This window comes from Carcharodon carcharias, chromosome 2, assembly GCF_017639515.1.
Source record: "Carcharodon carcharias isolate sCarCar2 chromosome 2, sCarCar2.pri, whole genome shotgun sequence".
NCBI classification, from domain to species: Eukaryota; Metazoa; Chordata; class Chondrichthyes; order Lamniformes; family Lamnidae; genus Carcharodon; species Carcharodon carcharias.
The window spans coordinates 172202838-172217722 of record NC_054468.1 but is presented as its reverse complement, the minus strand read 5'-3'; the positions used below and the strand labels follow the sequence as shown (position 1 = coordinate 172217722).

The window sequence follows — 14885 nt, the reverse complement described above, 5'->3', positions numbered from 1 at the left end:
CACATCAAGCTTCACATATGTGGTGACAACATATAGCTCCACTTCAAGACCACCTCTCTCGACCTCATCCACTGTCTCTGATTTGTCACATTGCTTGTCTGACATCCAGTACTGGATGAATAGAAGTTTTCTTCAGTTATATTTTGGGAGGATTAATGCCATTGTCTTTGGTCCCTGCTGCAAACTTTGTACCTTCATCACCAAGCCCATCCCCCTCCCTGGCAGCTGTCTGAAATTAATGTCGTTTTTGAACCTGCGAAGAACTTATGACTACATATCCACTCCAATACCATGAATGCCTACTTCCACCTTGACAACTTCTCCTGACTCTGTGCCTGCCTCAGCTCATGTACTGCTGAACACTCATCCATATGTTTGGAATTGTCAAATCTAGAGGTATCAATGTTCTTGTGATTGGCCTTCTGTCTTTCTCCTAGCATAAACAAGAGCTCATCCAAAACTGTACTGTCTATACCGTGACTCACACCAAGTCCCATTCACCCATTACTCCTGTTCTCGTTGACCTACGTTGGCCATTATGGATAGAGAGGATTGGTCAATGAACAGGAAGCAGCGAGTAGGGATAAGCCTGGCATTTTCACTTTGGCAGGCTGTGATTAGTGGAGTGCCGCCAGGATCAGTGCTAAGGCCTCAGGTATTTAAACTGTATATTAATGACTTAGACGAAGAGACCAAGAGTAATATGTGGGAGAATATGGCATAGTAGTAACGTCACTGGACTAGTAATCCAGTAGGCCCAGACTAAAGCTTTGGACACTTAGGTCCAAATCACACCATGGCAGTGGATGGAATTTAAATTCAATTAATAAATCTGAAATTGAAAGTTAGTTCAGTAATGGTGACCATGAAATTATCAGTGATTGTATTGTTGTGAAAAATCTATCAAGTTCACGAATGTCCTTTAGTGAAGGAAATCTGCCATCCTTACCTGGACTGGCCTAGATGTGACTCCAGACCTGCACAGCAATGTGGCTGACTCTTAATTGTGCTCTGAAATGGCCTAGGAAACCACTCAGTTCAAGGGCAATTAGGGATGGGCAACAAACCCTGGCCTTGCATCCAATGAAAGAATAAAAAAATCTAAGTTTGCTGACACTACAAAACTTGTTGGGAATGTTAGCTGTGAGGAGGACACAAAGACTGCAAGAGATATAGACAGGTTAAATGAATGGGCAACAAGGTGGCAGATGATGTACAATGTGGGAAAGTGTGAGATTCACTTTGGTACTAAGAATAGAAAAGCAGAAAATGTTTTAAAAGGTATGGAAACTTGTAAATATTGATGTTCACAGAAACTTGGATGATACAAAGAACAGCAAGTACAGCAAGCAGTTAGGAAGGCATGTTGACCATTTTTTTTCATTAATTCACAGGATGTGGGTTTCGCTGGCTTGGCCAGCATTTATTGCCCATCCCTAGTTGCCCTTCAGAAGGTGGTGGTGAGCTGCCTTCTTGAACCACTGCTGTCCATGTGGTGTAGGTACACCCACAGTACTGTTAAGAAGGGAGTTCCAGGATTTTGACTCAGAGACCCTGAAGGAAAAGCGATATATTTCCAAGTCAGGATGGTGAGTGACTTGGAGGTGCACTTACAGGTGGTGGTGTTCCCAACTATCTGTTGCCCTAGTCCTTCTGGATGATTGTGGTCGTGGGTTTGGAAGATGCTTTCGAAGGAGTCTTAATGAATTTCTGCAGTGCATCTTGTAAATGGTTCACACTACTGATATTGTGCATTGGTGGTGGAGGGAGTTGATGTTTGTGGATGTGGTGCCAATCAAGCGGGCTGCTTTGCCCTGGATGGTGTCACGCTTCTTGAGTGTTGTGGGAGCTGCAGTAATCCAGGCAAGTAGGGAGTATTCCATCACACTCCTGACTTGTGCTTTGTTGATGGAGGACAGGCTTTGGGGAGTCAGAGGTGAGTTACTCGTCACACAATTCCTAGCCTCTGACCTGCTCTTGTAGCCATTGTATTTATATGGCTAGTCCAGTACAGTACAGTTTCTGGTCAATGGTAACCCCCCCCCCACCCCCCCGGATGTTGATAGTGGGGGGCTCAGCAATGGCAATGCCATTGAATGTCAAGGGGTTAAATTCCCTCTTGTTGGAGATGGTCATTGCCTGACACTTGTGTGGCATGAATGTTACTTGCCACTTGTCAGCCCAAGCCTGGATATTGTCCAGGTCTTGCTGCATTTGGACATGGATTGCTTCAGTATCTGAGTCGTCGTGAATGGTACTGAACATTGTGCAATCATCAGCGAACATCCCCATTTTGACTTTATGATGGAAAGAAGGTCATTGATGAAGCAGTTGAAGATGGTTGGACTGAGGACACTACCCTGAGGAACTCCTGCTGTGATTTCCTGGAGCTGAGATGATTGACCTCCAACAACCTCAACCATCTTCCTTTGTGTTAGGTATAATTCCAACCAGCGGAGAGTTTTCCCCCTGATTCCCATTGACTCCAGTTTTGCTAGGGCTCCTTGATGCCACACTCAGTCAAATGCGGCCTTGATGTCAAGGGCAGTCACACTCACCTCACCTCAGGAGTTCAATACTTTTGTCCATGTTTGAACCAAGGCTGTAATGAGGTAAGGAGTTGAGTGGCCCTGGTGGAACCCAAACTGAGAGTCAGTGAGCAGGTTATTGCTAAGCCAGTGCAGCTTGACAGCACTGTTAATGACCCCTTCTATTACTTTACTGATGATCAAGAGTCGACTGATGGGATGGTAATTGACTGGGTTAGATTTATCCTGCTTTTTGTGTACAGGACATACCTGGGCAATTTTCCACATAGCCGGGTAGATGTCAGTGTTGTACCTGTACTGGAATAGCTTGGCTAGGGGCACGGCAAGTTCTGGAGCACCAGTCTTCAGTACTATTGCCTGAATATTGTCAGGGCCCATAGCCTTTGCAGTATCCAGTGCCTTCAGCCATTTCTTGATATCACGTGGAGTGAATTGAATTGGCTGGGGAGCTCCAGAGGAAGGCAAGAGGAATCATCCACTCGGCACTTCTGGCTGAAGATTGCAGCAAATGCTTCAGCCTTATCTTTTGCACTGATGCGTTGGGCTCCTCCATCATTAAGGATGGGGATATTTGTGGAGCTGCCTCCTCCAGCAAGTTGTTTAATTGTCCACCACCATTCACGACTGGATGTGACAGGACTGCAGAGCTTAGCTCTGACCCGTTGGTTGTGGGATCGCTTAGCTCTGTCTATTGCTTGCAGCTTGGTATGCAAGTAGTCCTGTGCTATAGCTTCACACCTCATTTTTAGGCATGTCTGGTGCTGCTCTTGGCATGTGCTCCTGCACGCCTCATTGAACCAGGGTTGATCCTTGGCTTGGTGGTAATGGTAGAGGGGGGTATATGCCGGGCCATGAGGTTACAGATTATGTCCGAGTACAATTCTGCTGCTGCCGATGACCTGCAATGCCTCATGGTGCCCAGTCTTGAGTTGCTAGATCTGTTCAAAATCTGTCCCATTTAGCACTGTGGTGGTGCCACACAACACAACGGAGGGTATCCTCAAAGTGAAGATGGGACTTCGTCTCCACAACAACTGCGCAGTGGTCACTCCTGCCATTACTGTCATGGACAGTTGCAACTGCAGCAGGTAGTTTGGTGAGTCTAGTATGTTTTTCCCTCTTTTTGGTTCCCTCATCACCTGCCACGGACTCAGCCTAGCAGCTATGTCTTTTAGAACTTGGCCAGCTCGCTTAGTAGTGGTGCTACCGAGCTACTCTTGGTGATGGACATTGAATTCCCCCACCCAGAGTACATTCTGTGCCCTTGCCGCCTTCAGTGCTTCCTCCAAGTGGTGCTCAACATTGATTCATCTGCTGAGGGAGGGCAGTAAGTGCTAATCAGGTGGTTTCCTTGCCCATGTTTGGCCTGATGCCATGAGACTTTCAATGGGGTCCGGAGTTGATGTTGAGTAAGCCCTCCCCGACTGTCACAGTGCCGCCACCTCTGCTGGGATGGTGATGTCTGGGGCATTAAGATATGATTCCGCGAGTATGACAATGTCAGGCTGTTGCTTTCCCAATTTTGGGGCTATTCCCCAGGTGTTAGTAAGAAGGACTTTGCAGGGTCGACAGGGCTGAGTTTGCCGTTGTCGTTTCTGGTGCCTAGGCCGATGCCGGGTAGCCTGTCTGGTTTCATTCCTTTTTTGTGACTTTGTAGTGGTTTGATACAACTGTAGGCCAGACCGGGTAAGGACGGCAGATTTCCTTCCCTAAAGGGTATTAGTGAACCAGATGGGTTTTTACAACAATCGACAATGGTTTCATGGTCAGCATTAGACTTTTAATTCCAGATTTAATTCCAATGGTGGGATTCGAACGTGGGTCTCTGGATTACTAGGCCAGCGACAATACCACTACGCCATCACCTCCACTGTGAGAGTTTGGAGTGAACTGAAGGTTGACTTTCCTTAGTGGTGTGGATGAGATCATTCATTCTCTTCCTGCACTGCAGGGCATTTTGTTAGCAGTTGTGCACAGCACAGACCTTCCGGGCCAAAGAGGTGAGGTTGGTGGACCTCCTGGAAGTTGGCAGGCACCTGTATTAAAGCCTCCAGCGTGTCGTGGCTGAACCTTGGGGTCACACTCTTCTTTGTCTTGAGGGCCATCTCAGGTGAACACAGCTGGGCTGCAGAGAGTGAATATGTGTATCCGGGTGGCGCTTAAATATAGCACCAGGACCTTCGACCCCATTAGGTTACAGTGGGCGGATGCATCAGTGCTGGCCCCGCCATGTTATTTGGGGAGCTGCTCCCCAGTACGTAATTAATGAGCTTCCTAGCGTAAAATTAGGCATGATACCCCATCCCGCAACATAGCGGGAAACGTGCCGCTTAGCCCGCCTACCACGGCACTTAATCTCCAGTGCAGAAAATTCCACCCATTGCCATCAGATGCTGCATCATGAATGGGCCCACAAGTGTTCTCTTAAAGTTAATCACGATTTGTATGGTGGAAAGGGTGAGCTCTATGCTCTACAGAAAGTTCTGTGCCTAGTTAGTGCTGGACTCCTTCATGCACCTTGACATTGACTACAGGCTTTCTGGCTGGCCTGCCAATACAGAAAGTATTTCTGTGTGCATTCCCATCAGCTACCTTCTATAAACTGTCCCATCAAATTTGTCATCTGAGCCTTCTGCAGCAGAACTCGTTTGCAACCTTGCTTTCCTTTCCTCTGCCCTGGCTTCAGGCTTCTCATACCGAGTGTCTGACCATGTGCAGATCTCACCTCTTACCGAGCTTCTAAAGTACAGGCAGTGTCAATGTCTGAGCTGATGGCTGCAAGCCTAAGAGTGAGTGACGGTGTTTCTTCTTTACCATGGTCTCCCTGCTCTTCTACCTCTTTCTCTTACACCACTGCAGTCAGGCTGCAGCTCTTTGGTATCTGAAGGGAGAAGGGCACAAGGATAAGGTTGTAGTGAGGGAAAGGGTGGAAAGCAAGAGATGTGTGCATAAGCCATTGTTAAGAAATAGAGAGAGTTTAAGTAAATTATATTTGTATTTTTGTGGATGTTAGGAATGAGTTTTAGCATTAATGTTTAAGTCTGATTTGTATTTCTGTATCTGTGTATTAAGAAAAGGTCTAATTGAGTTTTAGTTTCTCTTTAAAAGGGGCCTGTGTTTCTAATGAGATTTTTACGACAGTTGCAGCTAAGTTAAACAAACAAGTAGAAAAACAGTGCTGTTGCCTGCAACAGGGGTCCAGAGAGGCAGGTCCCTCCCACAGACACACACACAAAAACTAAAGAAACAGCGATTTTGAATTCAGTTTGAAGCCAGGACTCCTGAGAGACTGGACACTGGATGAGGGAACTGCTGAGTGAGATCAGATTTCCCAAAATAACCAAAAGGTCCCAAGATCAAGGAGTGAGACACAAACAGGAGAAAGTCCCAAGCAGACCTTCTAGTCAAAGGAAGGATAGGAACCTGGAAAAAGTCCTGTTAAGTGAAATTAAGTGTGAGGGGCAGAGAGAAAAGCTCCAAGCTTCAGATTTAAAGAGACAAAAACTGCAGAAAGCCGATTTAAAGTGAGAATAGCATGCAAGAGGCAAGAAAATCTAAAGAGATGGCTGAACGTCTATAACTCTTTAATATGGGCATGTGAAGTAATGGTGTACTGTTGACAGCTGAGCCAGTGAGAGATACTGCATGGAGAACATCTTGAATGCATGTGGTGATCCAGGGGAGAGGGACATCGGAAGAGTTCGAAACCCTGAAGGTGAACCCTTGTGGAAGGCATCTGAGATAAAGTGTCTGTCTGGGAGAAGATTCCAAAGCGAGTTCTTGGAGAGTGAAGATTGGAAACCCTCTGTGAAAGACGGAGTTCAGTGAGACCGGTTGGCTCATGGTGCGTCAAGCGTCTGGGGAGAATTGATGAGAGATTCATAGCATCTGCTTGAGGTAGCACCTGTCACTTAGTTTCAGAGCGTGGCATGTCTGACCACAGGTTTCCAACTGGGTTACATGGACTGTGTACTTACTGTGGACATTAGAATGTAAGATAGCTTTTGTAACTTGTGTTATCCTTACAAATCTGTATATATCTGTAAAGGTATAGCTGTGAGTGAAGGAATATTGTAATATAATTCGTCTTTTCTCGTTTAATAAATGTTTTATGCTTTTGTTAAAAGTTCATTAGCTGACTCTGTTCTGTAGCCCCTTTCCATGTATCAAAATGGACAAATAAAAGTTAGGATCTATCAAGTTGGGTTCCACACTGGGACCAGGCTTGTCCAGTGGTAACATCAGCTGGGATCATAACATCATCTGTAGCTTGTAATTCAGAAGAGACGAGGGATAATTGAGATGTGAGAAGAAGTATTAGGTATGAACGTGCTGTCATCTTCGATGGTTTCACCCACTGTTGGCCATGGCTTCATTAACGGCCGCTACAAAGCTGGTGAGCACTATCTCCTTCATGGGGGTAAGGACATGCAACTGTGCCTGTGCCCACCAGTTAGGTGCTACTGCTGATGGTTATACGCCACCTTATCCTGCAAGCAAGAGGAAAGTGTGTCAGTGTGTGTAGTACAGTGTTTTTAAATGATGTGGCTATCCTGGTTGAATAGCTGACAATCCGTGCAGTCTGGAAGGTGTTGATGTGAGGCTTGCAACAATGCTTATGAATGATGTGTTGTGAAGCTATGAATGTTCTAATTGATAGAGATTGTTGATAGGGAGTGATGTGAGAATGGTGAATTGAACAATGCGTGAGGCGGATGGTTCAGTTCATTGGATACAGCCTGTGAAGGTGCATTCACTGATCTTGACCACTTGAGTGTGATCATTGGACGTTTTACAGAATTGCATCCAGGTCCTTGGGATAGATAGCTGGCATTGACACTGGTGGTTATCTGGTCCCACTGCCTTCACAGTGTTTGTTTGGAAGGCCTCCTGTAGGTAGTGGATGTTGCTACTCCTTCTGCACCAAGGCCTCCAGCGCAGTGTTTGAGAGCCTTGGGGCATGCTCCCTCTCCTGTTGTGTCATTAGTCTTCCTGTTCAAACTCTCTTCCGCAGTCACTTCCAGCACCTGCTGCATCCGGAATGCAGCTCCCTTTTTAAGTGGTGCAGGTTGGCTTTAAGTACTGCAGGCTAGCTTTAAGTGGTGCTAGCCTCGCATGAACTTAGGCCCTTGCTAAAGCATGAATGTTTTGCACTTGTCTTCATGCTGCTGCCTGTACCGGAAGCAATGGCTATCCAGTTTTGCCCCCACAAGACCATAGCAATCCAGGAAATTAAATTCACTCAGCAATAAGCTACTTTTTTAAACAAGGGAAACACTTTCTATGTTTTTGAGTGTATGTTTGGAAACATCATTTAATGAATTACAAAACATTTTGTAAATCAAGGAATTTAATTCAAAATTAAAATAAAACTTTCAACATAGAAAATGTTTTTTATACGCATACACCTTGGGGATATGGGAGGGAAAATGGAGTTCCGGTGCAGATTTGTTGAGTTAACAGCATCACTTGAATTGATTTGGCTTGACTACTAAAATAATGTCTAGAAACTTGCCAATAGAAAATAATTGAATGTAGTAATGGTATAGGGCAGTGATACTCATAGTACTACATTCACCAGTACTACATTTACTCATTACCTGTGATTCACAAGAACTCTTCAGTCAGGAACTTAAGCACACTGCTAGAAATAGCCTGGATTTTCCAATAGATGTTATTTTAAATGCTGATTATTCACATAAAGCTACTTACCATCAGCATTAAAATATTGGCAATTGCAAAACTTAGGGTGACAAGTCAATGTCCTGGAAAGATGGACACAACACTGAACACACAAGTAAGGTAGAATTAAAACTCCAAGGCATGGAGACTATCGAGAAGTTAAAGGAACTACTATGTTCTGAATTATCAAGCTTAAATATCTGTGTTATTTTTTCAGTGTGTTATGAAGTCAAAAAATGCTTCAGAGCATGCTACAGAAGATGTATCCTCAGCTGAAATTAGGAACAAGCTGGCCATTGATCAACAAAACAGTTTATCAGGTAACTACAGGAACAACACCTGTAAAGTTAAAAGTATTCTTGATGTTATTAATGATTTTGGAGGCTGATTGCTAATAATTCAATAAAATGTTGTTGAATATGGAACATGTATAATGGATAAATCTGAAATATCTGTTAATATGTTTGATTCTAAAAAAAATGTTATTCTTGTTTTTCAAAACTTTTTAAGCCTTGTCAAAAAAGTTTTTACAGGAATTATAAAGCCTGAGAGTACTTAATACTTTCTGAGGCATCTCTTTAATCCTTCTTCCTTTTCTGTTGGGTACTTACATTTCAATTTTTGTCTGATTACACTTCTTTGAAGTTCTTTGGGACAGGTATGATGTAAGAACAATGGCAGACAGGTAAAGATCTTCTGCTCCACCTCAGCCAGAAGGAGTTCAGCAATTTGGCACCTGATGCATGATACAATAGCCTCTTCCAAAAATCTACTGTTTTCTGGGAAAAAGACGATGTCCTGGTTACTAGTCTTGATCTGACCTTGCACAACTTAAAATTGTGACCCTTGGTCCTCCTTAACCTATTTAATTGGAACAAGCTGTCAACTGGAACAAACTCTGTTCCCTTCTTCATCTCATAAATCTGAATCAGATCACGCCGAAGTCTACACTTTTCTAAAGTGTAGAATCCTAACTCTTCTAGCCTACATTAATAACTAATATATTTTATACTGGAAATTAGTCTACTGGCCTTCCTCTGCACCCTTTCCAAAGTTTCAAAGTCACCCAGCATGTGCCAGGACAAAATGGGACACTATTCCAAGTGAGGCCTGATCAAAGTCTTGTACCAGGACAAAATAGTATGCTATATCTCTATTTGGTTGTCCTTTGAATGCATCCCAACACCCTATTTGCCCTAGCTATCACTTGACAGCATTTCTTACATAACTTTTGAAATGTTTGCATTAAAACACCCAGATTGCTTTTTTTCTCCACCTTCTGCTTTTAAATGCAACTTGCTGTAACTTCTTAAACAGTGCAAACAATAAGTATTTTACTATTGTGTTATCTGATGCAGCAGAAACTAACTTAAGGTCATAACATTTCTGTTGAATATTTAACATGTTTTTTCATTTATGAAACAATTTTAATTTATTTACCACTAATAAGAATAGAGGAGCAATGCTGAAATCCCTTCTGGAGAAGATGCTAGAACTAGAGCAATGCTCCTGAAAGTATCAAGTTTGCATCTGAGCATTGTGCAATGTATACATTATATAGCTAAGGTTTAGTATCCACAATGATTGAACTGCAGAGGGGCAGGCAGTTGCTACTGAAGCTCTGCATCTCCAACTGATGACCTTTGAAAGAAAGGACTTGCTTTTATATAGTGTATTTCACAATCCTAGGAGATCTCGACGTGCTTCACAGTCATTTCACAGAATCACAGGTTCACAGAATTGTTACGGTGTAGAAGGAGGCCTTTCAGCCCATCATGTCTGCATCGACTCTCTGAGCATTTTAACTTAGTGCCAATCTCCTGCCTTTTCCCCATAACCCTGCACATTGTTTCTATTTAAATAATCATCCAATGCCCTCTTGAATGCCTCAATTGAACCTGCCTCCAACACACTTCCAGGCAATGCATTCCAAACCCTAACTACCTGTTGTGTGAAAAAAGTTTTTTCTCGCCTCACATTTGCTTCTTTTGCAAAACACTTTAAAACCGTGACCTGTGGTTCTCAATCCATTTACGAGTGGGAACAGTTTCTCCCTATCCACTCTGTCCAGCCCCTCGTGATTTTGAAAACTTCTATCAAGTCTCCTCTTTTCCTTCTCCTCTCTTAAGAGAAACAGTCCCAACTTCTCCAATCTTTCCTCATAACTGAAGTGTCTCATCCCTGGAACCATTCCTATAAACCTCTTCTGTACTCTGTCCAATGCATTAACGTCCTTCCTGTAGTGTGGCACCAAAACTGTACACAGTACTCCAGCTGAGGTCTAACCAGTGTCTTATATAAGTTCATCATAACCTCCCTGCTTTTGTACTCTATGCCTCTGTTAAAGAAGCCTAGAATACTGTATGCTTTAGTAATAGCTCTCTCTACCTGTCCTGCCACCTTTAATGACTTACGTACATCCAGGTCTCTCTGGTACAAAGAACATGGAGAAAGAGTATAAAATAAAGGATACTATTCTAAAGGGTGTGTTGGATCAAAGTGTATCACCTCACACTTCTCTGCATTGAACTTCATCTGCCACCTATCTGCTCACTCTATCAATGTGTCAATGTCCTTTTGAAGTTCTACACTGTCCTACTCACACTTTACAATTCTCCCAAGTTTTGTGTCATCCTCAAACTTTGAAATTGTCCCCTGCACACCAAGATCTAGATCAATTATATATATTAGGAAAAGCAAGGGTCCAATACCAACCCTGGGGAACTCCACTACAAATCATCTTCTGGCCTGAAAAATACCCATTAACCATTACTCTGTTTCCTATCCCTCAGCCAATTTTGTATTGATGTTGCTACTGTCCCTTTTATTCCATGATCTATTACTTTCCTCACAAGTCTGTTGTGTGGCACTATATCAAACGCCTTTTGGAAGTCCATATACACCACATCAATGGCCTTGCCCTCATCAACCATCTCTGTTACCTCTTCAAAAAACTCCAAGTTAGTTAGATGATTTTCCTTCAACAAACCCATGTTGACCCTTCCGAATCGATCCACATTTTTCCATGTGACTATTAATTCTATCCCAAATAATTGTTCCTAGAAGTTTTCCCCACCACTGAAGTTATACTGACTGGCCTGTAATTGCAGGGCAGATCTTTACAACCTTTTTTGAATAAGGGCGTAACGTTTGAAATTCTTCAATCCTCCGGCATCTCTCCTGAATCCAGGGAACATTGAAAGATTATTGTCAGTGCCTCTGCAATTTCCACTCTCACTTCCTTCAATATTCTTGGATGCATCTCATCTGGTTCTAGTGCGTTATCAACTTTAAGTGTTGACAGCTTATCCAATACCACTTCCTCATTAATTTTAAATCCTTCTAACGACTGAGTTTCCTCCTCTTTCATCATGGCCTGGGCCGCATCTGCCTCGTAGGTAACGACAGATGCAAAATATTAATTTAACACTTCAACCATGTCTCTTGCCTCTATGTGTAAATCCTCTTTTCGGTCCCTTATAAGCCCTACTCCTCCTTTTACCACCCTTTTACTATTGATGTGCTTATAGAATACTTTGGGATTTCCTGCCAGTCATTTTTCATAATCCTCTTTGCTTCTCATATTTGTTTTTGTCACTTCTGAACCTTTTGCTACTGAACCTTCTGTATTCAGCTTGGTTCTCAGGTATCAGGTAGCAAATACAATTGTCATAAGCATACTTATTCTTCTTTAACTTAATTTCTATTTCTTTTGTTAACCAGGGAGCTCTGGATTTGTTTGTCCTACCCCTCCCTTTTGAGGTAACATACCTTGACTGTGCCCAAACGATCTCCTCTTTGAAGATAGCTCATTGTTCAGCTACTGTTTTTTCCAATAACCTTTGGTTCCAGTCTGTCCGGCCCAGCTCCATTCCTGCCCCTTTGAAGTCCACTCTCTGCCAGTTGATTATTCTTATTCTGGATTGACCAATGTCATTTTCCACCATCACCCTAAACCTTATGATACAATGATCATTGTCCCTTAAATGTTCTCCCACTGTCACTTGATCTACTTGGCCCACTTCATTCCCAAGAACCAGGTCTAGCTGTGCCTCTTTTCTTGGACACACTGCTGTAGGAAATTCTCCTGAACACAATCTAGGAATGCTTGTTCTTTAATTACGTAATAATGTTAGTAAATAGACTGGGATAGTAGTAGTGTAAAGTCCCCCATTATAACTACTGTTATGAAGTTTACACCTCTCTGTAATTTCCTTGCAGATTTGTTCCTCTATATCCTTTCCACTAGCTGGTGGTCTATATATTACACCGAGCAATGTAATTGCATCCCTCTTACTCCTTATCTCTAGCCAAATCGATTCTGCCCTTGAATCCTCTGACTACATCCTCTTTTTCCAGTACTGCAATACTCTCCTTAACCAAACACGCCACCCCTCCTTTTTTTTCTCTTTCCTATCTTCTCTGAACACCTTATAACCAGGAATATTTAACACCCAGATTTGCCCTCCCTTAAGCCAGGTCTCTGTTATCGCCACAACATCATAATCCCTCAAAGCAATCTGTGCCTGTAACTCCCCAATTTTATTAACTATATTTCATGCATTTACATACATGCAGTGTAGCTCTGATTTAGACTTCGTTACTTGCTCCCTTATTCCCGCTCCATCTATTAACTTACTATTCTCTACTTTAGTGCTATTTGCCTCTCCCAGCATTCCGTGCACCCTGGTATTACTTCTAAAATATTCTCTCCTGGTTCCCACACCCCTGCAGAGTTAGTTTAAGCCCTCCCTAGCAAAATGACCCGCAAGGAACTCCGCCCCAGCTCTGTTCTGATGCAACCTGTCTGGCTTGTGCAGGTGCCATCTCCCCCAGAGCCAGTGTCAGGAATCTAAAGCCCTCCCTCCTGCACCATCTTTCCAGCCACGCATTCATCTGTCTTATCTTCCTATTTCCCTCACCGATATCCAGAATGGAAAATCGGTTAATGAGTGGGATCTCTGGGGACCCTTGCACTACCTGCCTGTTTCTCTTGAACTGCCTGGCGGTCATCCATTCCCTATCTGCCTGCTTGCCCCTAACTTGCAGTGTGACCACCTCTCTGAATGTGCTATCCACGTAGTTCGCTGCATTACAGATGCACCTCAGTGACTCCAGCCACTGCTCAAGCTCTGAAATGCAGAGCTCAAACTTATGCAGCTGGTGACACTTCCTGTTCATGGGCTCGTCTGGGCCACGAGAAGTGTCCATGACTCTTCTGAAGTCTAGTGACTGTTGTAAAGTAGGGAAACCTTGCAGCCATTTTGCACACAACAATATCCACAAGCAGCAGTGAGGTAAATGGCCAGATAATCTGTTTATTGGTGATGTTGGTTGCGTTGGTCAGGGCACTGGGAGCACTCTCCTGCTCGTCGTCATCTTCAAATAGTGCCATTGGATTATTAGAACCACCTGAGAAGAAGAGGAGGCTTCAGTTTGAAGTCTCGTTCAATCTCTTGACAGTGCAGCACTCCCTTAACTGCACTGAAGAGTCAACCTGGAATATGGTCTAATCTTTGGACTGGAGCTTGAACCCCCAACTTTGCAATTCAAAGACAAGAGTGCTGTCTACTCAGTCAAGATTATAATGTTCTAAGACTGCCACCAAGTTGAAAATCCTGGCAAGGGGAGTTTGAAATGTAGTTGATTCTTGTGGCATGCCCAGTCATCTAAAACAAGAGTCAAGCAGATCAGAGCTTCAAGCCTCTGTTGATTATTGACCAACCAGCAAAGCTAATTAAGTGGACCTGGAGGGGTAAACATATTCTGGGGCTGACATTCTTCCCACTCAGCTCCAATAACCTTGCAAGCCAATGGCGTTACTGGTAGAATGGATTTTGCTGCACAAGCAGTAATAAGCTTATCTGTACTGAGCTGTATGATATTGTTGATTAAACTCCAGCATAATCTTACAATATTTAGGGCCCCTCACCCTTGGCTGTTGCCAATCTGTGTAAAGAACATTGCTCTATCTTTAAAATATAGAGTAGTGGCACTTTCATTCCAGTAAGAGTAATTATCAGAGCTGTTTTTTGTGGACTTTGTCTCACTGGTGCTATGATAATAAAGTAACCAGGCTGATTTGGAAAATTCTTCAGAACAGCAATCCCTTATCTTGTTTGAAAGTGGAGTCATAAATTAGAGGCAAAAAGATTAACTAATAGAAGCACTATAATTTGAAGCAGGGCTTAATAAAGCAGCATCTTCATTTGTAGAGATATAAGTTCCACAGCAGCATGAATAAAAGTAAAAAGAAAGAGCACTTAGAGTAAGTTGGGCAAGAGATGCATGTGAATGGCATGGACTTTAATTCCTGAGTTGGATCTGCCTCGGGTAGAACAGCCCCAAATGGCGAGATCTTTGTCTGGGGGGAGTGGAGTGTACAGGATGGAGTCAGGATCACTCCCCTCGGATGTGGCCACAGGGGCTGCCGAGTGACGAGGCTGATAGTTTAAAAGGCCTGATTCGAAGCTCTGGGACTTCGTTCCAGTTGTTTCCTTAATCCTTAATCCCTCACACTCCACCCATTTCCCATGCCCATTCATGCCAACCCATGACCTCACCCACTGCCAGTGGCCCCTCAGACACTCCATGCTAAACTATGCCTCCCACCATTTGAGAATCTAACCATCTCTCTTTGACTTCAGTGGCATT

At 43.5% G+C, this 14885-nt stretch overlaps 1 protein-coding gene across 4 annotated transcripts in view; it reads left to right on the top strand.

The window, feature by feature from the left end:
• Positions 1-14885, top strand: part of cfap36 (cilia and flagella associated protein 36) — a 145542-nt gene that overhangs the window by 92253 nt on the left and 38404 nt on the right. For all 4 annotated transcript variants that reach the window (XM_041177562.1, XM_041177584.1, XM_041177571.1 and 1 more), the window contains one exon: positions 8449-8551. In XM_041177562.1, the coding sequence (XP_041033496.1) occupies positions 8449-8551 (103 nt within the window). The remainder of the gene's footprint in view (positions 1-8448; positions 8552-14885) is intronic.